The sequence below is a fragment of the Melozone crissalis genome, unplaced genomic scaffold (assembly GCF_028551555.1).
Source record: "Melozone crissalis strain CALT ecotype California unplaced genomic scaffold, PUWL_Pcris_2 ptg000006l_1, whole genome shotgun sequence".
Lineage (NCBI taxonomy): Eukaryota > Metazoa > Chordata > Aves > Passeriformes > Passerellidae > Melozone > Melozone crissalis.
The window spans coordinates 26359981-26385961 of NW_026535784.1; the positions used below are offsets into that span (position 1 = coordinate 26359981).

General features: G+C 40.2%; 2 protein-coding genes across 4 annotated transcripts; one reads left to right on the forward strand and one right to left on the reverse strand.

Annotated features, from left to right (window-relative positions):
* Positions 1-7831: 7831 nt before the first annotated feature.
* On the forward strand, positions 7832-22510 carry UFSP2 (UFM1 specific peptidase 2). 3 transcript variants are annotated; one of them, XM_054295723.1, is made up of 12 exons: positions 7832-7894; positions 9987-10065; positions 11829-12009; positions 12092-12158; positions 12498-12655; positions 13466-13658; positions 15113-15259; positions 15836-16000; positions 17278-17402; positions 18979-19055; positions 20737-20861; positions 22218-22510. In XM_054295723.1, exons 2-12 carry the CDS (start codon positions 10002-10004, stop codon positions 22302-22304), a joined length of 1389 nt encoding a protein of 462 aa, XP_054151698.1. In that variant the 5' UTR covers positions 7832-7894; positions 9987-10001; the 3' UTR covers positions 22305-22510. The 3 variants fall into 3 exon arrangements, with proteins under 3 accessions (XP_054151698.1, XP_054151701.1, XP_054151700.1); XM_054295726.1 differs by having other exon boundaries at positions 12501-12655; XM_054295725.1 differs by lacking the exon at positions 7832-7894 and adding an exon at positions 8289-8498.
* Positions 22510-25453, reverse strand: ANKRD37 (ankyrin repeat domain 37). The gene is made up of 4 exons (XM_054295727.1): positions 25336-25453; positions 24858-25010; positions 24073-24164; positions 22510-23592 (listed from the first exon to the last, which is right to left on the reverse strand). Exons 1-4 carry the CDS (start codon positions 25360-25362, stop codon positions 23355-23357), a joined length of 510 nt encoding a protein of 169 aa, XP_054151702.1. The 5' UTR covers positions 25363-25453; the 3' UTR covers positions 22510-23354.
* Between the last annotated feature and the right edge of the window lie 528 nt (positions 25454-25981).

Consider the following 25981-nt stretch of genomic DNA (forward strand, 5'->3'; position numbering starts at 1 on the left):
AATCATTAACTTTCTTTCCATAACTTTTTTTTTTTTCACCAAAACCTTTAATGTTAGGTTTCATACTAAAATGCTGCAGCAATTCCAGCTTAAAAGTGATCCAGTCAGCTGCCCACAGCTCCTAAGGCAAACAGTGGGGAATGAGATGAGTGGGCCACTCTGGTTGCCACATGACCACAATAGCATCTACATGGTCCCATTCAGAAACTGATGTCAAAACCATCTTCTGGGGCACACAGGACTGTGCCACCAGGGCTCTGCGGAGAGATTTCTTCCCTATTCCTGCCTTGGTAGCCAGAGAAGTCCTGCTCTGGCCAGAGCTCTGAAGAGCCTGCATGCCCCAAGACAGAAGAGACAAAAGCAAATGGGAGTCCTTGGAAGTTACTCTCAAAATACTCTTCATCACACAAGGTGCTGGACATGATCTCTTCACAGATTTTACTGTCCCTGTTAGCTGGCCTTGTTATGGTGTGTTTTGCTCTTGTCCATACTAACTGGTCACTACAATTTTTTCTTTACTTCTCTTTAGTCCATGCCTACCTCTTCCTTACAGGCATTTTATCATATTCCCCCTCTAATTTTAACTTCGATTTGCCCTTGCATATTCCAGGAGTTTTTTTTCTTCCTTTTTTCTAATAAATTACTGATAAACTTAATTTATGAAGTCTAGCAAATTCCAGAAGAGCATCTTTGAAGTGAACTTCAGGTTTATCCTTCTCAACTTTTCCTCCATTTTTTATTCTCAATTCACCATTAAAATCTGAGGCTGATTCTTTACACTTTAAATCTGCTATGTAACTTTGATACCCTTTGGAAATGGGCTTTTAGGGGGTTGGGGTTATTCCCCAAGCACTATATTATTCCTCAAAATTAGTAATACAATCTCATCACTAATCACCCTGTCTTTACTCAGATAACTGCATGCCACTAAACAAATCATGTATTTCAGAATCCTTACTATGTTTTCCTCATTTTACTTGTCAATACTTCCTGAATTTTGTTCACTTACTGCTAAATTTCTGGCAATTTTCTGATGCACAGTGTTGCTCTACTGTTTTTTATCTACTCTTGTTCTTGGTTTTCAGTTTCTTTTCCCTCCACATCTCTTGTAAATATTTTTGGGTGGTTTACAATAAGAAGCATGTTGTAATGTTAACAACAGAAAACTATGATATTATGGGAAAGAGCTCATGAGAGAAGGAAAAACAGCTACATAAATCATCACTGGCTGCTAAAACAGAAAAAAAACTAAAACTGGCTAAACAAATTCTTCATTTTCAGACTATTAACTAAGAGTCCCATTGGTTTTTTTCTGTGATTTTGTGCATTGTTTAACTTCCTGGAGTGTCTTTCTGCACTGGACAATTTTCCTGTATTTCATAAGAAATCGAAAAAGAATATTCATTATTTTTCATTTATTTTATTGTTGAAGAAATACTGACCATCTCTCGTGGGTCAATATCTGGATGTGTTTATAGAAAATGAAGTGCACAATGTCATTTATTTCTAAACAGAACGATGTACTGGTCTTGTTTCAGATAAAGATGTACATCTGAATTTTGCAATGATTCTATTGTTTTCAAGCCGAGACGTCCATTATGTTTTCATTTCAAGACTCCCATACCCATTCCCTCAAATGTTGTCTCAAATTTGGGACTAAACACTTTATTTAGGAAGCTGTGGTATTTTCAAAGAGCTCATCTTGTTTATTTACAGCAAATAGGAGTTGACAACTCCAGAAGGCTTTTCTTGTCATCCCTCCTTGTCTTACTGGCTTTTCAGGAATCCAGAAGATCACAACACAGATAAGTTAAGAACAGTCTCCACTGCACACAAACCCCATGATAGCATAAACAGCCAGGAAAGTACCATGAAAAAATTTCCAAGTAAATGTTCTCTTCCAGGGTAGATCTATAATTTCATTATTTAGAACCTTTATTTGATCTGTAAACTGATAGTAAACCACAGGATTAACTCCCTCCCTGGCTGGGATTCACACATTACCCTGGTAATGCTAACTTGATGTGTATATCAATTCATGCCATGTATAGGGGCAGAACTCGCTGTTCTCAACGTTTGTATCCCCATTGACACAGAAGATGCAATATTATGAGAAATTCCCACAATTTGGAGGGCTCTCATCAGGAACCAATAAATTAATTTAACATTTATTCAATCCAAATGATAAATTATTCTTGCATCACTAGCTCATCCTTCTTGCTCTTGCATTCCTTGGAAAAAATGCTTTCTGCTGTCCCCCAGACCTTTCATGGTATAGTAAGGTTGTTTACAACTTAACAAACATTTTGTATGTTACTTTTGACAAAACAACCCAACGTAAGAACAAAAAAAAAAAAATTCCTACTTGATTTGCTAGCATAGCTTAAGGACAAGCTGAAATCCCTTACTCAAAGATCAAGACCAGTAATTGTTAAAGGCCATTCCTGAAACTTTAAGGGCAAATTTCTCTATCAGCAATTCCCAGTAAAAGGTTCTAATTCTAGTGAACAGAAGAGCACTGAACATATTTGGAGACAACTTTGTCACTAATCTTAGAATAGGATCCATAAAATTCTCCAAAACTGTATGCAAGGGACATATTTCAGCAACAGATTTTATGCTGTAATAATTATGGATTGCATATATAAACCAAAATTTGTTTTTCTCCTTATGATGCCATAAAAATTAAAAATAAAAATAAATTATTTCTCAGTTGGTAAATAGCTAAATATAAGATTTACGTTTGTTGGTGTTGTGTAATACCGCTGGCCTAATTCCAGACACTAAACTCTTCAGCTGTCCCTCAACAGGTGTAAAGCGGTTTCACTAACTTTGTACCTCTGCAAAAACACATTAGAACTCTTCAGAGACCCTGAAAACCTTGAGCATTACCATTCTTAAGGAATGAGAGTCATGACCCCACCTGGACTACTTACATAACTGCAACTGCCCCCCAAAATGATGCTCAAATGGACAACTATCAATGTCTCTGTCAGGCTGCAGAACTACGATCCTCCAATTGCTATAAACACGTGTAAACCTCCAGCATCAGCACTGAATGACAAGTCCCACGACTGAATATTAAAAAGCCTAAATTTCTTCCAACATCCCCCACCACTGAACTAGTCAGGCAATTATATTCCAAAAGTCTGGGACTGTCCCACCAGCGTTCCCTTGAGAGATTTCTTCCCTGTGCCTTCCTTCGTAGCCAGAGAAGTCCTTGTCCGGCAAACGCTCTGCAGAGTCTCAGTCATCATATTACAGATTTTCTAATTTGAACGTTAAATTTAAAGGTTGCGCTTGAACAACTTCTTTCACCAACAAATCCTGCCAGATCTTTAGCTTTTATGCAATAGCGGCCAAGCGGGCCGCACGAAGAGGCCGCCGCCACCGCTGAGGGCGGCAAGGCCTCCCGCGCTCTCCCTTCCCGGCCTTTCCCCTGCCTTCCCTTCCCGGCCCATCCCCGCCACCCTGCGGGCGGCTCCGGGGCTGGCGGGCCACGGCTGCCCCCGGCGGGGAGGAAAAGGAGCGGGGGAGAAACTGGGCTGGAATAAAGGCTGTTCCGCCTGCCCCTGGGCAGCGCGGGGGTGCCCAAGTTCCCCCAGGTTGGTGTTTTGCCCGGTTTGCTTCGTCTCTTCCCCGACTGCTCCCGCACGGACCCTTCCCAGCACTAATACTCCTGTCCATGATCCTGTCCCGTGCCAGGAACGGCAGCAGGCTCAGACAATCGGGAGCAGGAGAAAGGAGCAGTCATGTCGCTCCTCAGGCTGAACAGCTTAGAAGAATAAAAAAGAAAAAAAAAAAAAAAAAAGTATGTGCATATCTACCTATATATATGCACTGCATACAACACATGTCTTCCAGCATTGCACTGTTTGTAGTTCGGAGTTCATTTTGAGTGCCATTGCGCAAAAGCTTCAGAGGTTAAAATTAACGAATGTTGTGTCTGCCAGCAGAGGGAGCCAGTTTTATTCCATAAGCATAGGGGGAAAGCATTTTTGAGCAGGAACATTCCTGGTCTTTTTACATTTATCAAGTCAGAAAAGAATAAAATATAATAATTTTTCCATACCATCTGTATAGCATGATCTTGAAGGTCTCTGTGACCCATTTAGCCTCATCATTTGAATTTCAGATGACAGTAGGAATAAATTTTGAAAGCCAAGTCTTGTGGCATCATATACATTTCTTTCCCTTTTAAAAAGAATTAATTTCTTCATTTATTCAATTATTTTAGACAGTAGTGAACAACTGTGCTAATCATTTTTGATAGACAGCATATACAAAACAAGAACTCAGAGCAGCTTACTTTATCACATTTAAAGTTGTCATTATGCTCATAGCGGGTCTGCTCTTGGTCCAGGATGATGACGGAAAATCGGTCATTCTTTATTATTTATGAACGTCTTTCGATTTTTAAATTATACTTTAATTACACACGGGTCAGAATGCCTTGAGTAAGAATCAAATATGCCTCCTTTCATGCCACCTGACCAAAAAAAGGCCTTCTCCAAGTGCCAATTTACAATACAACTGAGTTAATGAAAATTGTTTTCATGCAGAAGCAAATAATAATACTGAATAGCAAACTGAATCACTTTTTAATGTGTATATATATATATGTGCGCATATGCATCTGTGCATATACATATATGTATATATATATATACATACATATAAAAACCCCAAGTATTCCTTAAATTTCCAAAGGAAATGTTAAGGAAAATTTCAGTCATTATTTTGAGGAATTCTTAGTTTTAAATGTTCTTTCATTAGTCTGGATTTTGAGGAAAGGATCTTAAAAATATGGAAGAAAATTGTGGCAAAAAATAAGGAAGTTCCTATGTCACTTGCAGTTTATAGTTGTAAACTCCACCACATCCAGCAGTGGTGTAGGGATTGTTACAGACAGCAGAGCTTGGGCATTATTGCCAATAAGATTTCTAACATATAGGACTGAATACAGCATTGGCTTTTCCTCAAACATTATATCTACCACTACTGCAAGACTGGCAAATTTTAGTTAAAACACATTAAGGGATCTGATTAGTTCTGTAATCTGTAAGTACAGATAAACCCCAGTCTGCTGAGGCTACATTCCTAAGAGGTGCAGCTGTAAGCAGTTTAATCAAAAATAAAGCAATTTTCCCTGTAATAATTTATATAGCAGAGAAGGAAAATGTGCAGTAGCTTAGGAAGTACATGTAACCTATATGTTACAAAAAGGAAAAGCATTCATAGTGGAAGGATAGGGAGCCTGGAGCTCCCCATGGGAGCCATGGGATCACCAGTACTGCCAGCCTGACAAGCCTGACCTTCTAGAAGCTAACTTTTCTGAGTAGATTTCCCTTCTGAAAGATCTCAGGTGCTTCATCTCTGAGGCCAACCACCCAGCACAGTAAAAAGTGTGTAAGCATTTTTTGAAATAGTTACATTTTCCTTGCTCTCATCATCTTCCTCAGATGAATCAATGTCAGTCAAGTAAGTCAAGAGTAAAGAACACAACAAAAGGAAAACAGTGGTTAGCAGAGCACAGTGCTAAATGACTGATGGCAGAGTTCCAAACTGAAGAGCTGGAAAGTGACAGATTAAGGGGTGTTACTGTATTAGTTATCTGGAGTCACTGAATAGATATTTATGCATCATAAACCCATTTGAAAGTGAAATTAAAGTTTAGTCTAAAGGGAATGGTGTAAATTTAGCATCTTAAAAAAAAAAAAACTGTATCAAGATGAAATGCTCTGTGGAATGGAATATTATCCATTCAGATTTTAAGAAAAAGGACACTAATCAACTAATGAAGTCTTATATATTCCTTATACAAGATCCAGGCTTTATTTCTTATACTTTCACAGATATTTATTCCCATCTGTTTCATCCTTTTCCTCTTTTTTTCCCCCATTTTTTTATTCTCAGTGGAAATTATGCCACCTTTTCTCTGCTTTTATTTTCTGCCCTGAATGCTTAGCTTTGACTCTGAATTTGTCTCAGCTGCAGGCAGCTTAATTATTTCTTCAAATCTTTTTCTTGCCGTAGACCAAAAATGTCCCTGGCTGCCACTTTTCACTACATATGGTGAAAATATACAGGATAAATAAAACCAGTGTAAGCAAATTTGCAAGTTTTCTTAGATTTATGAACTTACACAAGAAAAGGGACAATGGGGGTTTTATATAGCACCTAAGATAATGTGGTCCCATTCTTCTGACAACATAAAAGTATTACTGTGCTTTCAACTGGAACTGTTTGGTCATGATTGTGTTCTTGCTTAAGAGCTCCAAATAAAAAATGAAGGTCAGATTCTGAGTGTTAGAACTTGTGTGGGATACTGCCAGATGTCTCAAAAAAACTACCCAAAACTAATAGATTAACAATATCTACAGAGCCAAGGCCTTTTCTGCTTTTGGTACTGCCACACTGCAGAGCAGACTGGGGCTGTATGGGGGACTGGGAGCAGACACAGCCAGGACAGGTGACCCCAATTGCTCAGTATGTACAGGGGGGATGTTTGGAGTGATGGCTTTGTCCTCCCGAGTCACTGTTACATGTGATGGGGCCCTGCTCTCCTGGGGATGGCTGAACACCTGCCTGCCCATGGGCAGCACTGAATTCATTCTTTCTTTGGCTTTGTTTGTGTGTGTGGCTTTTGCTTTCCCTGTTAAACTGTCCTTATCTCAACCTCATTAGTTTTCTGGTTTTTACCCCCTGTATATCTGTATATAGACAGATTTGTCCCCAGTCCTGCTGGTGGAGGACTGAGCGAGTGGCTGGATGGGGCTTGGCTGCTGCCTGGGGTAAAACCACCACAATTTCCAACAGAAAGCTCTAAGAGATGGATATCACACATTAGACCTGTCTGGCATGTGGATGCAGAATAGAAAAGCTGTGGCAGCACAGCACTGCAGCAGCATAGCACCAATTAAATAGATTTTATACATTTTATTATGAAAAGCAACATGCTGGAACACTGTGTGCAATGGAAGGGTGAGCCATATTTTACTTGTGCTTAGCCTGTGGAACAGACAGCATGACTAAGTTTTAAAAAGCTCACAATTTTTTAGTTATTTTGGGGGAGGGCTTTTGCAACACGCGTTGGTTCACACTGTGTAAAACACATCATCACTTCATCAGGCAACCTCAGTGCTATTCTTCGACTGCTGGGAGGTCTTGACATCGGGTAAGGAACCAAAGGGCAGGTGACAAGAAAAAAACGACCTGAGATGACCAAAAGCTGACCCTTGGAAACCGGTTTAAGGGTTCACTGTTGGAATCCAGTTAGCATTATTTGCGAGGAGGACAGAAATAATTTATCATAAATAAAAAAAAAACTGGAATTAAATTCTCAACGCACAGAGCATTTATCAAGGGATTCATGGGGACGACTTTTGGACCTCAGCATGCCGATGTGGCTGAGAAATGCGATGGCGGATGTGGAAGCCTGGCCTGGAGGGAGCAGTAACGCGAGGCAGCAGCCGGGCCAGCGGGACTGCGGAGCGTCTCCCAATGCATTTATGAAATGACGAGGAAACAAGAGCACCGCTGGGCAGCAGGCCGCTCATCCCAGACACGCTGCACTGAGCGCAGCCATGGCTGCCCAAGGAGAGAACGCTCAGCCCCACGCACTCCCCGCAGCACCGCAGGGAAGGGAAGGGTGGTTCCGGGGAAAACCCCGCGGCAGCGCGGCCCCTCCTGCCCGGCCGAACGGGGAGCGCTCGGGCCCGGGGCAGGCGGGCCCCGCCGGCACCGCGGGCCGGGCGGCGGCAGCGCGCGTGCGCCGGGAGGCTGCGGGCGGGCCGGGCCCGCGGCGGCGCTGACGGACGCGGTGAGCCCGCCCCGGCCCGGCCCGGCCCCCTCCCGCCATCCCCGGGGAATGGACGGATGGGTGCGAGACTAGGTAGGTGAGTCGGTGGGTATCCGTCCTCAGCGCGGAGGGGAGCGCCACCGCCCGGGCCGAGCTGGCGGCGGGGCCGGGCCGAGCTGGGCTGGGCGGGCTGGTGTCCCCGCTGAAGGCACCCCGCTGGGGGCTCGGCCGTCGCGTTCGGGCCTCAGCCCCAGGGGTACCTCGGGGGAGGTGCGGAGCCCCCCCGATCCCCTTTCTGCAGTGCCCAGGCTGTGTCACACGGGGGCCAGGGGCGCCTCCCGCGCTTACGCCTTGCTATAGCTCCTGCCGTGGCCATCGCCCTTGGGGGACTCGGCTTGCCTGGCTTTAGGCACGGATTTTTTGGAAGAGGTCATCAGGATGATGCGAGGCTCTTCTCCGTTGTGCCGAGCAATAGAACAAGAGGCCTCGGGCAGAACATGATGCCCAGGAAGTTTCACCTGAACAGAGAAAGAGCTTCTTTACTGTGCAGTGACAGCCCCGGAACAGATTGTCCAGAGACAGTGTGGAGTCTCCCTCAGTGCAGAGACTCGGCAACTGTCTGGACACGATCCTGTGCTATGTGTTCTAGGATGACCCTGCTTGAGCAAGGACATTGGAACACCACCCTAACAATAAGGTTGTGGTTTGATCCCCGTTATTGGCCACTCACTGAAGTGTTGCACTCATTGTCCTTGTGGTTCCTTTCCAACACAGAAGATTCTGTGATTCTTTGCCGCACTGTGGTTCTTTCCAATTTCACCCATGCTGTGATTCTGTGATGTCCATCATGAGCCGCTATCAAAAGTAGCTGCTTTTGCAGAGCTTTTCTTTTTATTCATGAACATTATTCTTGCATAACAATAATTCAAATAAAAACATTTGCATCAACCCAGACAAACATTTTTTTCATGTTCTGGCTGGGACTTTTGTGGGTCCCACACCCCAAGACCCTGTTAATGCAGGTGACTGTGTTGTCTAAAATAATTCAGGATTATGCTTCAGGAGCCAAACTGTTTCTGGCACTCCAGAATCACTGAAACATGAAAATCCTTCACCAGCAGATAAACTGTAGTAGATTATTATATTTTAACAGTCATGCATATCTTGCATATTTCTCTTTAGAATGCTTTTAAGTAAGTCAAGAGTAAGGAAATTGAAAGAATGGAGTAAGAGTAAGGAAATGGAAAGAAAATTAGTCCTATGTTGTGGGTTTTTTATTTCATGAGTAGGAATGGCATTGCACGTGGAAGTGTCTCATACCTTGTAAGCAAACAGTTGTGCAGTAAGTCCTTCCAGAGGGTCCTAGTATAATTATTTTTACGGGTGCTTGGTAGTGTTTTTCTGAGCAGTTTAAGCACTCTTTCTGTGGACTTTTACAGTGAGCAGTGCCCACACTCATCTGTCACCTTTTGTTCCTCTCTGTACTGCCACAGCTGTTTTTGTCTGGTACATTGAACCTGATTGGGGATTGATCTATCTGAAAAAGTCCTCTCTGAATAGAAGGGTGTCTTTCCATCTGCTTAAGCTGTGTGGTGAAGTTCATGTTAAAATATCTGCAGTGAGCAGTTAGGAGGGGACAGAGCAGGGACTTGGGAAGGGGGAAGAAGCAGCTGGCTGGTCTCTGTGGTGTCATAAGCCGCTCTCGTGTCAAATGTGAAACTCAGCCTTAGTTCTAGAGGTTGTGTATGACACACACATACTCCCCCCCTGTTTGTTTTTTCTCATTTCCCTGAAACTGATTTCCTAACTAAGGAATGCATACTTTATATATATATATATATATATATATATATATGTGAATGTATATTATGGGAAACATGACATTTGGATTGAAACAATGAGACACAATGACATTTTATCTAAAGTATTTCTATATGATAGAAGTGTAGATTATGGCTTTTTTTATAGAGGTAGGAAATGTGTTCCAAGGTGCCATTGAGGTGCTGGTTGCAGCAACTGTGCACTGCTGCACCACTCACTTCCCTGTTTATTCACTGGCCTTGTGGAAGATGAGCAGCTGCAGTAATTGCTGCTCTGCTTGCACACTCTGGTATAACAGCAGTCAGTTGTGGCTTGAGAGAAGGCATCTTGAAATGGCTGTTCATTGCTTCTTTTTTCTCCTTAGGTAACTCTAGAAGCTATGGATATACTCTTCAGAATCAGAGGAGGCTTGGATCTTGCATTTCAGCTTGCAACGACTGACGGTGTGTCTATAAGACTGATATCTTATACTTACATTAACTTTTATTAAGAAACTATTATATTTATTTTCTTGGCATTTTACCAGGTGTTGTGTTCTTCACAAACCTGTAAAGATTACTCTTTATCTCTATAAATTTTCTGACACTCTTTTTCCAACCTGTGTTTTTTGTTTTAATTTGAAATAAATTTTACATTGACATTTTTCATAATTTCATTTGCATATACTTTTTACTTGTGCATATGTTATTAGGATCACTTTTCATCTTGAAGCTGAAGTTGACTCTGAAATTCCGAGCAAACAGAATAACTTTAAGACAATGAATTTTGTTATAATTGGACTGTATTAGTAATACAACTTTGAAACTGTGGTCCAGTCTTTCTGGAGAAATAGAGAAGGGGAACAAGTTAACAAGTCACTCTACTGAATTTAGGCAGGATTGGCTACTGCAGTTCCATGTGATAGCAAGGGACTGGTCCATAAAGCATGAAGGGGCTCCTGTAGTGCCCCATTGTCACAGTAAAGTGCCATTCTGCTCAGGAGGCCTGCTCAGGGCTCTCAGGGGACATTGAGGTGTCACAGGGCAGGATGGGGAAGGAGGCTGTTTTTAGCTCAGCTCTCAGTCATTCTGCATTTTAAAAGGATGTGTCTCTAGCTGAAACAATGAATGCCGTCTAGTGAACCTTGATAAGGAACTTGGGCTTATTTGAGTTCGTGATGTGGAGCAGAAGTGTTGAATAGATTGACCTAATCCAAAACAGCATTTTGTGAGTTGCATCCTCAGAGAAGGGTTATTTATTTGACTTAGTCTATGGTGGAGTGAATTGTAACCACAGTGAAGCAGAGTGGTGGTTGAATTGTCCAAGTGCATGGTATTCACACCTATTAGTGGATAAATATTGTACCTTGTTCCCTTTGAAGGGCACTGAGCTTTTTCTTTTGGAGCAGTTTTTCTGTGACTTTTCTAATAATGTAGTTTTTACAGATTTCTAGTACAAAAGTTATATAATTGTGACTAAATTTAAGTTAATGCATCAGAGAGATACAGCATAGTCTTTGATAACTTGTTAGTACTGTATTCAAAGTAATGTTTTGTAACCCTCACAGTAAGGAAAAAAATGTGGCTAATGTGCCAAAGTTACTTTATTGTATCCAACAGTGTCATGTCCATTGAAGGTTCAGGCTGTAATTGTGAGTTAAACACGCTACAAGCTCTGAAAGACAACTGTACATACCAGTAATAAAGCTTCAAGCAAACCAGACTGTGGCGCACAGGTTTATGTTGGCCAGAATTTGGTCCTCAGCTGGAATGTAGGCCCTGCTTTTCCAAAGATTAGTCTGGGTTTGGATGGTATTTCTGGACAATGATATGAGGTCAGAAACATGTGAGCGACTCAGATTGAATATTTTCAGGATTTTTTTCAAAATTCTAAATATACCTAGAAATTTGTACATGGAAGTTTGTTTGCAGCCATAGGCTTGGTTAAGACTTATTAGATGTGGTGACAGCAGAGTAGAATATTCTTCTGTAAGTTTGATAGTATCTGAGAGAAACAGTACACTTTTGCTCAGGGAGGTGTGTGAATGTTTGAGACAGACCTACTAAGTGAAATCTTACCTCAGTTTTGTTTACCCAGTCATTTTTCTGATCACAACAGCAATTGCATTTTTATTCCAAGTCAAAAAAAAATTATTAAATGTGTGTCCAGCAGCTATTAAAAAACTGAGAGAATTTTTCAAGCTAATTATATCCTTAATGTGTTTCAGAGGCATCAACAAAAAAGGCATTAGGATATGTTTTCAGTGATCTTGAAAACAAGCTGTCCTCCGAGGTTCTTGTATTCAGAATTTGCCACAGTTCAGTCTATGTGTGGCCTAACAATGGCATGAGCACAGTTCCAGAGCTGACTGATGAGTCTGCATGTAAGGAGATAAAAAGATTTATACAGTAAGTATGTTTAAAAACTGGGGGGGATGGTTAACAGATTAATTTCATCTTATAGAAATTTCTCTTTCTGTTGATAATTCAGATTTGATCAAGATGATGAGACCAAACGAAAGCTTGGCAAAAAAAAGGATAAAAAGTTACAGGATACGGTATGTTTCTAATATACAAGAAAAAATATCATTTAAACATTTTTAGGCTTGCCCTCCCTAGGCTTTTCTGTACACAAATTTGCATTGAAATGACTTTAAAGAGTGCTTTTAAAAGCATTGACACTCAACATGAATGCAGAAATCCACCCGTGGTAGGTTAGCACATGGAAGTTTGTCTTCAACATTACCAGCTTTTTCCTAACCCAAGTATTTAATTAATGAGTTTGATACCAAATATCTTCAATCTTAATTTTGCCTTCTTGGTTCATGTGCTTCTTGGTTCTTACTTTTGCCTTCTTGTACCTGGAGATGTAATATTGGTGTCTTTATTCTCTGCAGCAGCAGATAATCAATGTAGACCTCATGTTGGAAATGACATCTTCATTAGCTGCTCTGGCTCCAGTCATTGAAAGGGAAAAGAAGGAGCACCACTACATAAATATGACATTACCAGTTGATGTTGTTGTATCTGTTTCTCCAGAAGAGCCATGGGGAAAGTAAGTGTTATCCTGAGCTTGCAATTTTTTAGATTCATTTCTGCTTTTTCTTGAAATACTGAAGTAAAACTATATCATTCTTCAGTTTGATGAAAAGTATGTAGTATTTTTGTGATGTAATTTTAACTGTGTAATTAATAAAAGCTCATGTAGACAGCTGTTAACTTCAATAATCTTGAGACATGATCCTTTTGCTGTCTGTAAAAAATTCAGTTTATCAATGTCTGACAAATTTGATAACTCATAACCATTTCTTAGCAAAGAATTGAGAAAGTCAGGAAAATGTTCTTGAAATTTTTGTCTGTGAGGTGTATAAAAGTGAGAGTTGGGGTGTATTTGATGAGTCTTTGTAATCTCAGCCCTAAATTTGGGGGTGCAGCTGGGTAGGTACAGATGGAAAACATTTGAGTCTGCCTATGTATTTTTTCCTTGAATTTTTTCCATAGGATTTGACTCTAAACGACACTAAATGGTGTGGATTTGCAAAAAAAAAAAAAAAACCAAAACAATTAGTCATATGTTTAATTTTTATTTTGACAAATGCTCATACTGATTGTGTTTCTGATATGAGAGCAGGGTAGCCACATTTGGGAAGACTGAATCACTAGGGACTCACTTCTGTGTGCAGACAAGCTTTGAGTAAGGCACAGCTGGGCTCTGCCTTTTCCTGTGGGAGCAGAAGCATTGAAGTAGTGCAGCCATCTGACCAGGTCAGACGTGCATTTAGGTATTGTATAACTCACAGCTGTGAGAAAAAATCATTCACAATCACTGCTCTACTTTTGAAATATTCTCCCTTGTACTTTGCAGGGTACAAAATCTCCTAGTGAAAGCAATTCATGGGCAATTGACTGACATGGAAAGATGTATCATGAAATATGTGAAAGGAACATCAATTGTGGTACCAGAACAATTTCATTTCATGTTACCAGGAAAAAATCACCTCGTGACAGTCTCATATCCTACGGGTATTTCAGATGATCAGCTGGAAAGTTACAGAAAGGTAAAGCCAAAAAATAGTAACAGAAGTGGATCTTTTAATTACTGTAATTGAAGCAGTGGTAGGGCTTCCCATTTAGTCAATATAGAACAAATACTAGCAGATACTGCTGTATTTTAGATTCTTTTTTATTATAACCAAAGCAGTATACTGAATGTGGAAACTTGATTCATTAGAAGTTATTTTATAGAATGTACCAGATGTCATTTTTGTGAGGGAACAACAGAAACTTCAAAAGTACATAAAATTTGGTTGATAAATATTTTCTCTAAATTATACTTCCAGTAAAGTGTTATTTGAATTTCTCCCTTTTTTTTGTTCTCCTATGGTAGAACATTATTTTACTTTTGGTGTGGTACTACATGCAGCTTTTTACATATGTCCTGAAAGGCTTATTGGGGGTTTTGTTTGTTTTGGTTTCTTTCTTGGGGTTTTGTGGTGTTGTGGGGTGTTTGTCTGTTTGGAGGGGCTGCTTTTTGTAGCTCACAGTTGACCAGACTTAGCTTGTTTTTGCCTTTGGGTTGGCACCTCGAAAAAAGAATGTGGATGAGGTGGAAGAATGTTGAGATGTGTCAGTCCTTTCAGATTGAGACTGATACCAGTCTAGGTCCACACAATTGCATGTACTGAGAGCAGGGAAAGAATATTATGCAGCTTAGAGGTGTAGAAACTGGGGACTTTTTCTGTTTGTAGCATGACTGGGTATATAAAACCCAGTCTAGCCTTGTGTTTGCAGAGGCCTCAGGCACTGGTGGCACTGCCTGTGTTTCCTGCTCTCTCTCTGCAGTTCGCTCTAACCCACTGCTGGGAAGTGTTACTGCAGCTCCTCTAGCTGGGGTCAGTGCTGGGTCATCTGCCTAAAATGTATTACCTGTGTTACACACATTATCCTAGATGATCTCATCACGCCTTTCACTCTTAAGCTCTGTGAAATAAGACAATATATCTCTTCAAATGTGGCTGCTGTGTGGCAAACAGAGCTTAAGAGATTTTAAAATAAACTGAATCTGCTTGAACCATAAGCCCAATATCTTTACTTTGTGTCAGTACATGTTATTTGTGTGCTCCAATATCAGTTAAGATTATAATTGGGTGTGTGTATCTACATTACTGCCTAGATAAAACTGTAATCCTTTTCTGTGATGGTGTATTTTGTCAGGCTTTCATAACAAATCTGTTACTCATGGTATTTCCAGTGGGGCCCCAGCAGCAGGTGTTATGTAACAGGACTGCAGAAAGTAGTGGGTCCTTTAGAAGGGAGGTAAGCCTGCATGAGCTTCCCTGCAGAGGAGAGGTCTGGTAGTAAACATACTTCCTGAGTGTTTAATTAAGCCTATTTTAATAATTTGCTAAACTGTGTTATTAAAATTATATCTTTATTGCTGCTTACAATGTGGTCTTTCTCTTAATCCAAAACATGAATTGTGTTTCTTATTTTTATTTGAATTTGCATGTAGGAATTGCATGGGTTATACAATCTGCCTTGTGACAGACCATATTTCAAGAGAGCAAATGCTTATCATTTTCCAGATGAACCATATAAAGATGGATATCTCAGAAATCCACATTTACATCTTAGTTCACCTGGCATGGAGTCTGGTATGGTAAGTTTAAATTGAAACATTTTGCAGAAAGTACCTTTTTATTTTAATTGAGATTTTTTTATTGAAAGAAGTAATTTAGATAGTAAATGATGTGCAGATAAGAAAGTGAAATAATTGGCTTGACCTTTTAAGCAAAAGGGCTTCTCTGCACAAAATGGCATTGCATTAATTTGGATTTTCCTGAGAAATAATAATAAATTGGATTTTCCAGGGAAAATAATGTCCATGATTTTAGCATGTATTCCAAAAATTTTCTCAGAACCAGGACAAGAAACTAAAAATATGAACAAAGAAGTTTAGGAGACAAAACCAGGTGGAGTAATCATGAGTAAATAGTGACCCTTTGAATCTTCCAAAGAATTACAGTCCCCAACTGCAATCTTTATGGGGCAAGTGCCAGGTGATATGACTTCTCTGCAAACTGGTGCAAGTGTGATGAGAAGCCTGTGTGTTCTCCCTCCTGTGCAGGTGTATTCAGTGCAAGGTGTGTACAGTTACCTGTGTGTTCTCCCCTCTGTGCAGGTGTATTTAGTGCAAGGTGTGTACAGTTACCTGTGTGTTGTCCCCTCTGTGCAGGTGTATTTAGTGCAAGGTGTGTACAGTTATCACCACTACATGCAGGACCGCATCGATGACAGTGGCTGGGGCTGTGCCTATCGCTCTCTGCAGACAATCTGCTCTTGGTTCAAGCACCAAGGCTACATGGACAGACCTATACCAACACACAAGGAAATTCAACAGGTACAGAACACTTAAGGAGATTATTTTATGCTTATTGTCTATAAAGGTTTGTGTAGATTATGTTTTAAATATCAAATTCGTACATTTTAGAAGATATTTTTTGTCCTTTAAATTGGACTGGTGGTTCTGAATTGTTTGTTTTGGGTGACATTATCTGTAGAATAAGATACATTAATGAAATGTTTCCTTGGAATAATGTTATATTAGAAGTTGTGATATGACATTTTCAGTGTTTTTGTCAAATGAAAAGAAGAAAGAACCCAATGTGTCATGCTAAAATCAGTTTTAAAACTGGCTGTCATATTCAGTGACAGCTGGATTAGTTCCCAGATGCTACACAGGAATTTACTGACAATTTTTGCAACTTTGCCTCTGACAGTAGTGCACTTTTCCTGATTTTTGAACTCTCCTTCACTTCTTTTGCTGTTTTGAATTTAAATGCATACCATTGTTCGTTTTTGTTAACAGCACTGAATTAAAACTGTAGGCTTGTAGCTAATACCCATACTTGGGTATGCCTGTCAAGGAATACTGCAATTACCTTCTGTCTTCTAAATATAATTCTTCATGTTACAATTATTTACTGAACATTTTTAGTAAATTTTAATTCATTCCATAAAAATACATTCATTGTGTGTAGCAGGGATGTGAACACTAAAGGTAAAACCACATTTCCTGAACATTTCTCAATCCACACCTGAATGCTATTGAAATCTGTGCACTCCTGTAGCATATTTAGGCATCTAAAAGAGGGCAGTAGCCCTCAGAAGACCTTTGGGCTTTGTGTCCTGAGCAGAAAAGGTCCCTCTCAAGTGCTGAATGTAACATAAAAGGCTCAGAATGAAGAAAAGGTTAAAATAAACCATAACCTTTGACATGGATCAGTAGCCTCTTCCCCAGAGCACTATTTTATGGATGTTTTCCTGAGTGCTTTGAATAGAAATCCGAGCCTTTCAGTCTGTGAGGTGGCTTCTGCAGTGTACAAATAATGCACTCCATTATTAAAGAGCTCAGAGGCCCCCCTCCCAGCCTGAAGTCTGCCTGTGGACCTGGGATTGTAGTCTCTGCTCATGGACACAGCTCTGCATTACTGCTCCAAGGGACATTTCCAAAACAGAACCACGGTGAATGATTTCAACATCCATTGGTCTGCTTTTCAACAGCTAGGTTCAAAACACGTCCATATATATAAAGCAACTTTGTTCACACAAAGTGGTGGAATTCCCTACTATATGTTGTTGACATTTGGGTTTCTTCCTCATTGTGATGTTGCACAGGCACTGGTTGATGCTGGAGACAAGCCTGCAGCGTTTGTTGGCTCACGGCAATGGATTGGTTCGATTGAGGTGCAGCTTGTTTTGAATCAGCTTTTTGGAATAACATCCAAAATATTGTTTGTCAGGTAAGAATCATTGCCTGTTTAGTAGCTTGGTAACTGCTAGAAAGACTGAATGCCTTAAAATGCAAATCATGATCACAGTACGTGGGAGAAGAGGTATAATTAAAGAAGAGGTATAATTCACCCTCCATTCCTACCTTTAGTTGTACTAAGTGCTTATAGATGAGGGTAGAGTTAAATTTCTTGGGAGCTTTGGGTTCCACTTTCCATTTTCTATAAATTGCTTAATAATATGCAAATTGCCCAGTTTTATAAAGCTATGGTCAAATGCTTCCACAAGAAATGTGGCTCCCGTGGGGTTTGCTTAATCTATAAATTGCTTCATGATATGCAAACTGATATGGAATTCAGCCTTTGCAACACAATTTTTGATGCAGGCACACAGTCTGATGTCCAGAGAGAACTGAATGTACACTAGCAAATAGATTATTACTGCAGCCACAGACCTAACTTGTGAGTTTAGGATTGAGGCAAATTGTTGAGAAGTCTGGAAAATAATGTTTCCCTTTTTGCATTTGTGTGACAAATAAAGCAAGGAATTTGTTTCCATTCTGACAATCTGATGCTCTCATACACAGTGAAGGACCCTACGAAGATATTTGGAACAAAAAGAATAGTCTTTAGCATTTATCAGAAGAAAAACTGTCATACTTTTTATAATTTAGGATGCACTAAGCTGACTAATAAAACCCTGAACATTTAATAAATACCGTCATGAAATTAAGAACATACAGTAACAGTATGTGTGAAAATACAAACCAAAATGCTTTTCATATATTGTATTTATTTAGAGTAAATTCACATTTTAGGTATTCTAAAAGAGCATAGTGATGGGGATGCTTAATGGTAGGAAAATATTTCAGGTCTTCAATATTTTAATCTTTTTTTTTGCTCCAGAGTTTGTACTTGCAGAGGATTCACCTATTATTGATAGCAGCAGTGAAGATTTTTATTCCTGCATATGAGAATATAGAATATACTCCTTTCTGAACTGGGTCGAATTGCTCATAGTGCTGCTACAAGGGAGCACCAGTTTTTCTCAGTGTTACAAAAAACCAACATCAATACCATGCTGGGAAAAAGAAACAATCATGCAGCTTTTTCAGCTGGTCACTGGCAGTGGATAGCATTTTTGTCTTGGGCTTATTTCCAGCAAGCATCTCTAATTCTTTATGGAAATAAGACTTCACAGCTGCACCAGCAACACTGCTACTGGATCCATTGTAATAAATGCATCATTTCCCAGTTTTGTATTCTGTCTGCATTTAATCCATTCCTACTTGGGGAGTAGGCACACAGACTTTCACTGGGTTTTAAAAAGATTAGCCACTATATGAAGAAATAAAAAGACAAGATATCAAAAATGTCTGTATTAATATCCATGCCTAGCAAATAGACCTTATGTTCTAGCAAATAGACCTTATGTTAGGAAATATTTTTCAGATTTTCTCAGGAAGTTTAGAAAGGAATAATCCAAGTGACTTTCTAATCAGTTATCTATGCAGTGAACGAGTATAATGGACAATTGTGAAGCAAGTCTAGTGAGAATGACAAGTCTCTTCTTGTTTTTCTTACCTAGCCAGGGTTCTGAATTAGCATTGCAGGGAAGAGAGCTTGCTAATCATTTCAAGACTGAGGGAACTCCAGTTATGATTGGTAAGTACTTGAGTGTTGAAGAATGCTAATGAAAGTGCATGGCCTCCCTGTGCTGAATTTCATTTCAATTAGAACCCATTTAATTTACTGTACAAAAGTTAATCAAAACTGTAGATGAATTAAAAATTACGGTTTTCCCAAGGTAGCCCCGAAAATGATAGAGTTTAGTCTGGCTGGTATATTTTTATTTGGTATTTCCTTCAAGCTCAGTTTTAAACATGGGAAAAAAAGTCAGTCTAAATGGTGTTTTTATAAATTTCTATTAAGTCAGAACTTGAGCTGACTTGCATTCTCTACAGGAGCAGAAGTTCATAGAGTTCCCCAAAACTTCCCCTCAGACAAGAGTACTGTTTATCTGGCTTGGAAGAGAAGGGCATTATCCAAATTTGTTTTAAGACCAGTTTTAATAATCTGAAGTATTGGTATGATAAGTGCCATTTGTAAAAATACTGCAACATTAATTGAACTGTTTTTTCCATGTTGTGTTTTAGGAAATTAGCAATATTGATGTTATTATTTTCAACTTTAATAACATTAATTAATGCAATTTTTCAATCTGTATTTGTCATTCCGTAATACATTGTAACTTTCTCAAAACAGAGGTGCCAGAAGTCCAGACTTTGGTATGGTGGTGGTTTAGATTAGAGATTAGGAAGAAATGTTTCCCTGTTGGACACCAGAACAGCTGCCCAGAGTTCTTTGTGGATGCCCCAAGACCAGGGGGATGGCCCAAGGCTCAAGGCCAGGATCAATGGAGCTTTGAGCATCTGCTCTAGAGGGAGGTGACCTCCCCATGGCAGGGGGGTTGGAACTAGGGGATACTTAAAGCCCTTTACAACCCAAACCGTGCTATGATTCTATTAAATATTCTTGGCCTTTGAGCAGCCTTTAATTTCAAGAGTGTAGAATCCTGTATTGAAAAATCTTTTCGTACCCTTTGTACTGCGCTCTTGTAGGTTGGTTTGATTTTTGTTGTCATTGGAGGGCTGGAGTTGGGCTTTTTGAGGGTAGGGTTTGGAGATTGGTTTTGCTTGTATTCTTCCAGGGATTTTGCAATCCCTATGTGCTGTGTGGAGTTATTAGTACAATATTGAGGGGAAGTAAAATATTGCATGTTGTCTTAAAGAAACATGGAGGAGTTGACCTGTGCCCATCTCATCAAAATATCCCGTTTTTCTGTTTGCAGGCTGAGGAAAGGGAAATCAGAATTTACTATTCTGCCCCTAATATTCATTGATGTAATACAGTAGAAAACAACAGATAAACTTCATCCAGGAATTCAGATTTCTCTTCTAATTTTAGTCCTTTTACAACCATGAAATTTTGCAGATTTCTTTCCTACAGTTAGGTTTCTTTAAAAAAAAGTGCAAAAGAGATGTTTGAAATATTCTTGACTTCATCTGGTGGAAGTGCTGAGGATTTAACCTGCCTTGATGACTTGAAAGAAATTTGGAGAATACATTCTCTACTTATTTTAGTTACTACAACTAACCTTTCTCAGATGTAGTAAAGATACAATGTTTAATAATGTCAGGAATCTTATGAAAGAAACACTTTCAGAATCATCTTGATACAAGCTAATCTGTGAAGAGAAGGTGTTGATGTACTTTTATTTAGACCTTGCATGTTAAATCAATCCCAATGAAAAAAAAATCAGCAATCTCTGTTTCTCCTGTTTTAGGTGGAGGTGTTTTGGCTCACACAATATTAGGAGTGGCTTGGAATGAGACTACAGGGCACATTAAATACTTGATTCTAGACCCACATTATACTGGAGGAGAAGATCTGCATGTTATATTGGAAAAGGTGAGGCTCAATGCACATACACACTCACACATTTATGTATATACATGTATTTTGGCATTAAACATATAATGTCCAGACAAATACAACGTGGCCATTCTATGGCTTCTCCATTCCTTATTGAAGAAGCACTGACCCCACTTAGCCTGCATACTGCAATATGCTAAGTATTGTCAGTTTCTGAAACTTAGTGTCTTTGGAGATGTATCAGATCAGAAACTACAGCAAGTTATACTATAAAGAAATGTTCTTTATTTTATATGAATTCACCCATCTTCCCTTTTACCTAGGAGTATATACCATAAATGTGTTTTATATTTTGAATAAAACAGAAAATTCTGTTCAGGCTGTAAGATGCTCTAAATGAAAGAGAAGATCATTTATTTTAAATATTAAAAGTTATTTTAAAAATCCAGCAATAACCATTCTCAGATTAGGCCTTTAACAATGATCAGAGGGTAGGTACTGAATTGTTTTGAAAATGTGGAAAAACTGCAAAGTGCTCAGGGGCATGTAATGTCATTTCCACATTTAAAGCCACTAAAAGGGATGACACAGCATGTTACAAACCAGTAAATATAGTGTCAGAAATGTAAACTCTTAAAGCAGCTGAATCATCCTGTAAGTGCTAGGTAATCAATGTCTTTTCTGGTTTTCATATTAAGTTGGAAATAGTAACTTTTATTTCTAATTGATACCCTTGTGTACACCCAACAAAAAAACCCAAACAAACAAAAAACTAACAAATAAAGCCAAACAAACAAAAGCCCATAAAAAAACCCCAACAGACAAAAAAAAAAGGAGCTCTTTAAGAAACATTTTACTGGCCTATAATGATCAAAGCTTGAAATGAACACAGGAAGAAACAATTTCCAAAGGATGTGTAGGACCAAAGGCTGTTAGAGCTACTAGCTGTTAGAATGGTTTCAGTGGTCCAGGAGGATAAAATAAATGCAGAACCCACTTTCCTCATCAAAAGTGTCTAGGGAGGAACTAAGGGAAACTGTGAGAATGATGGTGTTTCAGAATAACATTAGCCTCTCAGGAGCAGCAGAAGGTAGTGGGGATGGGGAGGAGATGATACTTTCTAAGAATTAAGCTGGGGAGGGAGGAAGGGGGAGAGAGTCTTTCTGTAATGTGTTTTCCATTAATGTGTTTCCAGGCATGTAGAGAACTTTCTGAAAATTGTCATTGCATTCTACAGACATTTGAAAATAATTCATACAGCTCAGATTAGTATAATTGGTAAAATAGGAATAGACTCAATAGTAAAAAGCAGGAAAAACAGAATTGGAATTTCTGTCAGGAAACCCAGATTTTGAAGTAGATTTAAAAGCTCTCTTGCTTTTCCTTGGACAGGGCTGGTGTGGCTGGAAGGGCCCGGAGTTTTGGAACAAGGACGCCTACTATAACCTGTGCCTACCTCAACGACCCAAGGCTATTTAAATTCACTCTCATGCTGAATATGCTGAGACAGAACAGTAGCTAAACTAGATAAAACTCTCCTGTTATTTATCAAAATAATGCTTTAAGTCAATCAAAACCCAGTTGAAATAGAAATGTTGGTTGAATGACTTAAATTAAGAAACTATTTTTTTTAAATGAAACCTCTAGAAATAAGAGTTACCTGCTTTGAACTGTATTCCTTATAACTGTATTCCTTATTGTTGCATCTATTAGGCAACAAATACTCTGTACTTTTCCATAGCACAACTTCAGGTTTATATAGTATTTCCTCTTCTGCTAGAATCTTTGTAGATTAAATGCCAAATCCAATTGTTTTAGGGAATTCTTTCATGACAAAAAGATAAAGTGTCCTCTGCCTTTCAAGTTCCACTTAGCCAGCTGTCTTGTCCATTATGAACCTGTTCAAAGGCTTTGTTTGTTGTTGGGATTCTTGATGAGGCATTTTAGAAGTGGGAAAAGAATGGCCGTATTTACTGAATTTTATTAATTTTTCTGTCATATTTACACAGAAAGATAATTAATTTTTCTATGCTCATTTACTTATAACTGAATGAATACAAGTATTCCAGGGGAAAAAAAACCCTCAAAAAATGCTTCTGTAAGAAGTAACAATAAACAAGCTTTCCTCCTTCTCAGAAGGAGACAATGTCCCAGCACACACATCTGACTGCTCGGTGTATCATCCAGTCATGGTTCTTCATATTCCCCTTATTTCATGTTGGAATTACAAGCTGTTTCTTCTGGCAGCTAGGAGACAAGATCTGTCATAGGGATAAAATAAGTCTGTAGCTACTTCATCAGTACATCAGTAAGAGTACCAATGATTTATTTTTTTTTCTGTGTTGATGTAGGCTCTTAAGTGGCATTCCACATATACTGTCCATTTCCAAGAATACCCTAACCTTAAGTACCTATGCAAGTTCATCCTTACTAGGAGGCTCCTAAATCTAACTGCTCTAACACACGTTTGTTTTACTTAGATGCTAAAAACATTTTAAAAATATTCAGATTGGTATTAAACCAACACTGTTACACACCATCTGATCTTCTCCTCTTCCTGTTTATGGATCTGCTGGTTTCACTTTCCTGTTTCTGTGCAGTTGGATCCTCTCTCTGCAAGCCGTGTCTGTCACTTAGCGAGTATCCAGACTGTCCTCTCAGTTTCATTGTCTGAGTGTGCTGAATTGTCCTGAGGAACTTGGCACATTCCAGAAAGCCATAATCCAGTGCAAGGTCTGCTGCTGTCTGTCCACTGTTGTTGCACAAGCTGAAATCCAGAATTAACAATAACCAATTAAATTGGAATAATGAGCAAGTGCTGATGAAGTGGTGATTTACGCAGGTGTATAAAAATAAGTACTGAGAATCAATAGCAAGAAGGTTTGTCAAGGATAGCATACAGCTCATACAGGGGGTTGGTATTAAATACAAAAAGGAATAATTATTTTGAAATAAATTATTCATCAGACTATTACTGGCTTTAGCCTAACAGAAAGGCAAGGAGAGGGTGAGATTATGATCAGGATTTACTCTCCTCAGTTATCACAGAGGCATATAGCTAAACAACAGCATGTGAGCATGTGGTCAGTGCTCCTTTGGTGTTTATGTCAGTTTTTCATACTCCTGTGGCTATAGCCATGCTATATTTGCAGCCTCAGCATGTGTGTTCTGAGCAAGTTAAATGTACTCTGTAAAATGCACATCCTTTGATGCTCTTACTGAAGTTAATAAATGTCATTCAACTTACTCAATTTTAGCATCACCAGCAACAAGGAGAGCAAGACATTCCAAACTCCCAGCTTTTGCTGCTTTATGTATCGGGGCTTCTCCAAGGCAATCCTAAAAACACAATTTATATATAACAGTCATTTGCAAGAAGAGGAGTAGGATAAAGCTGTCTTGTTCTCACAAATGACTGTTTATGTACACCAGTCTGTTGTGAGCTGGGAGATTAAAGGAATATAGCTAGGATAGTAATGGTAACTACCATTAAATGTCTAATGTATTCATCATCACAAAGCAGAAGTGCTGTCTCCTGCAGTACTCATTGTTTAACCTTTGCCTTCTAAAAGATAACTTACACAGAATACTCTCTACAAGATTAACAGCATCTCTTGGCACCATTCAGGGATTGCTGTGACCAACAGCTTGCTACCAGCTCAGAGGTATAAGAGATTCAACTCAGCAACTCGAGTAAGAATCCTTTCATTTACTCGAAGTAGGGACAAACTTTTGGAGGAAAAATAAATACTCAAGTTGTGTAAAAGAATTAAGTTGTTTGGACATCTGCATGCAGCACTCTTAAGTGTGAAAATTAAATTATACATTGCAAGCGAAGTTGCTAATGCAATATAGACAGGATTTCTGGTTCATGCTAGAAGTTACTCGAGAATAAGCCACCCTAGATATCTCATGCAATACAATTGAGTTTAAAAAAACCCTCTCTTAGATAAAAAGTGTGTCAATAATATTAAGTGAATTTACTGACATGCCAGATTAGAAGTGGAAGGAATAAAACATAGTGTTTTTTACCTGTTGGTTCAAATTTGCTCCTGTCTGCAGTTGCCAAAGTAGGAAAAAAGCTTCACCACCACAAGCAGCCAAGTGAGCTGGAGACTGACCAAAGGCATCTGCAGGTGCATTCACAGCGGTTCCCGTCTCAAATAGGTTGCTGAAACTACCAGACTGAAACAGGATAGCAAAAGAAATGTTACTGCCAGTGTAAGCCACGGCAAGTCTCAGAATACTGCATCACTGCAAGCAAAAAACATTCCCCATGCACATCATTGGACCTTCATGTTCCTTGCAACTGCCTTCTAAATATTTTCTTTTTTAAAGAGCAGTGCAAGAAAGAGTTTGTTGGCTTTTAATCTCTTAACCAGAAATACCGATCGACAGGGTTAGTGCCCCAGCATTAACAGCAGCAGCTCCATGCAAACAACCCCTCATTCACTTCCGCAGCCGGGCTCCCGGCAAGACAGAACCACAGCCAGAGCGTCCCAAGCCTCACCTCGGAGCTGCAGTCCAGCATCAGCATCGCTTCCCCTTGCTGGGCGCGGGGCTCTCGGGGCTCGGGGCTCTCGGGGCTCGGGCTGTCAGGGCCGGGCAGCGCGGCACGGGTCCGTCCTTGCCCGCCTCCCCGCCGGGCTGCGAGCGCCGGGCCCGCGGCCCCGCCCGCGCCGCCGGCCGCACGTAGGCAGCGGCAGCCGCCGCCCAATGGCCGCCGCGAGGCTCCGCGGGGCCGCGGCCGGGCCGGGGCTGGCGGCGGGGGCGGCCATGTGGCGCGGGGCCGGCCGGCACGTCCCGCACACACTCGCCAGCCGCGGCAGCGCCCTCCGGAGCCTCGGGCAGCCCGGCACCCGCTGCTGCACCGCCCGGGAGCGGGCTCGCTGGAAGCGCCGCTGCCCCGGGAGCCGGGAGCCCTGAGCGCGGCCTGGTGTGCGCGGGGCTGTGCTGCTGCCAGGCGCAGCCGCCACAGCGCTTCTGCCAGCCGACCTTAACGCTGGTTTGGGAAGGCTAGACCAAGGCAGACTTGCATCTAGGAAAGAAAACAATTGAGAATTAATTTAGATTTTTTTTACCAAAAAAACAAAGCTTAAGTCATTGAAAAGAAATCCGTACAATCGTCCTGCCCAAGCTCTGCCACTAGGCCAGGG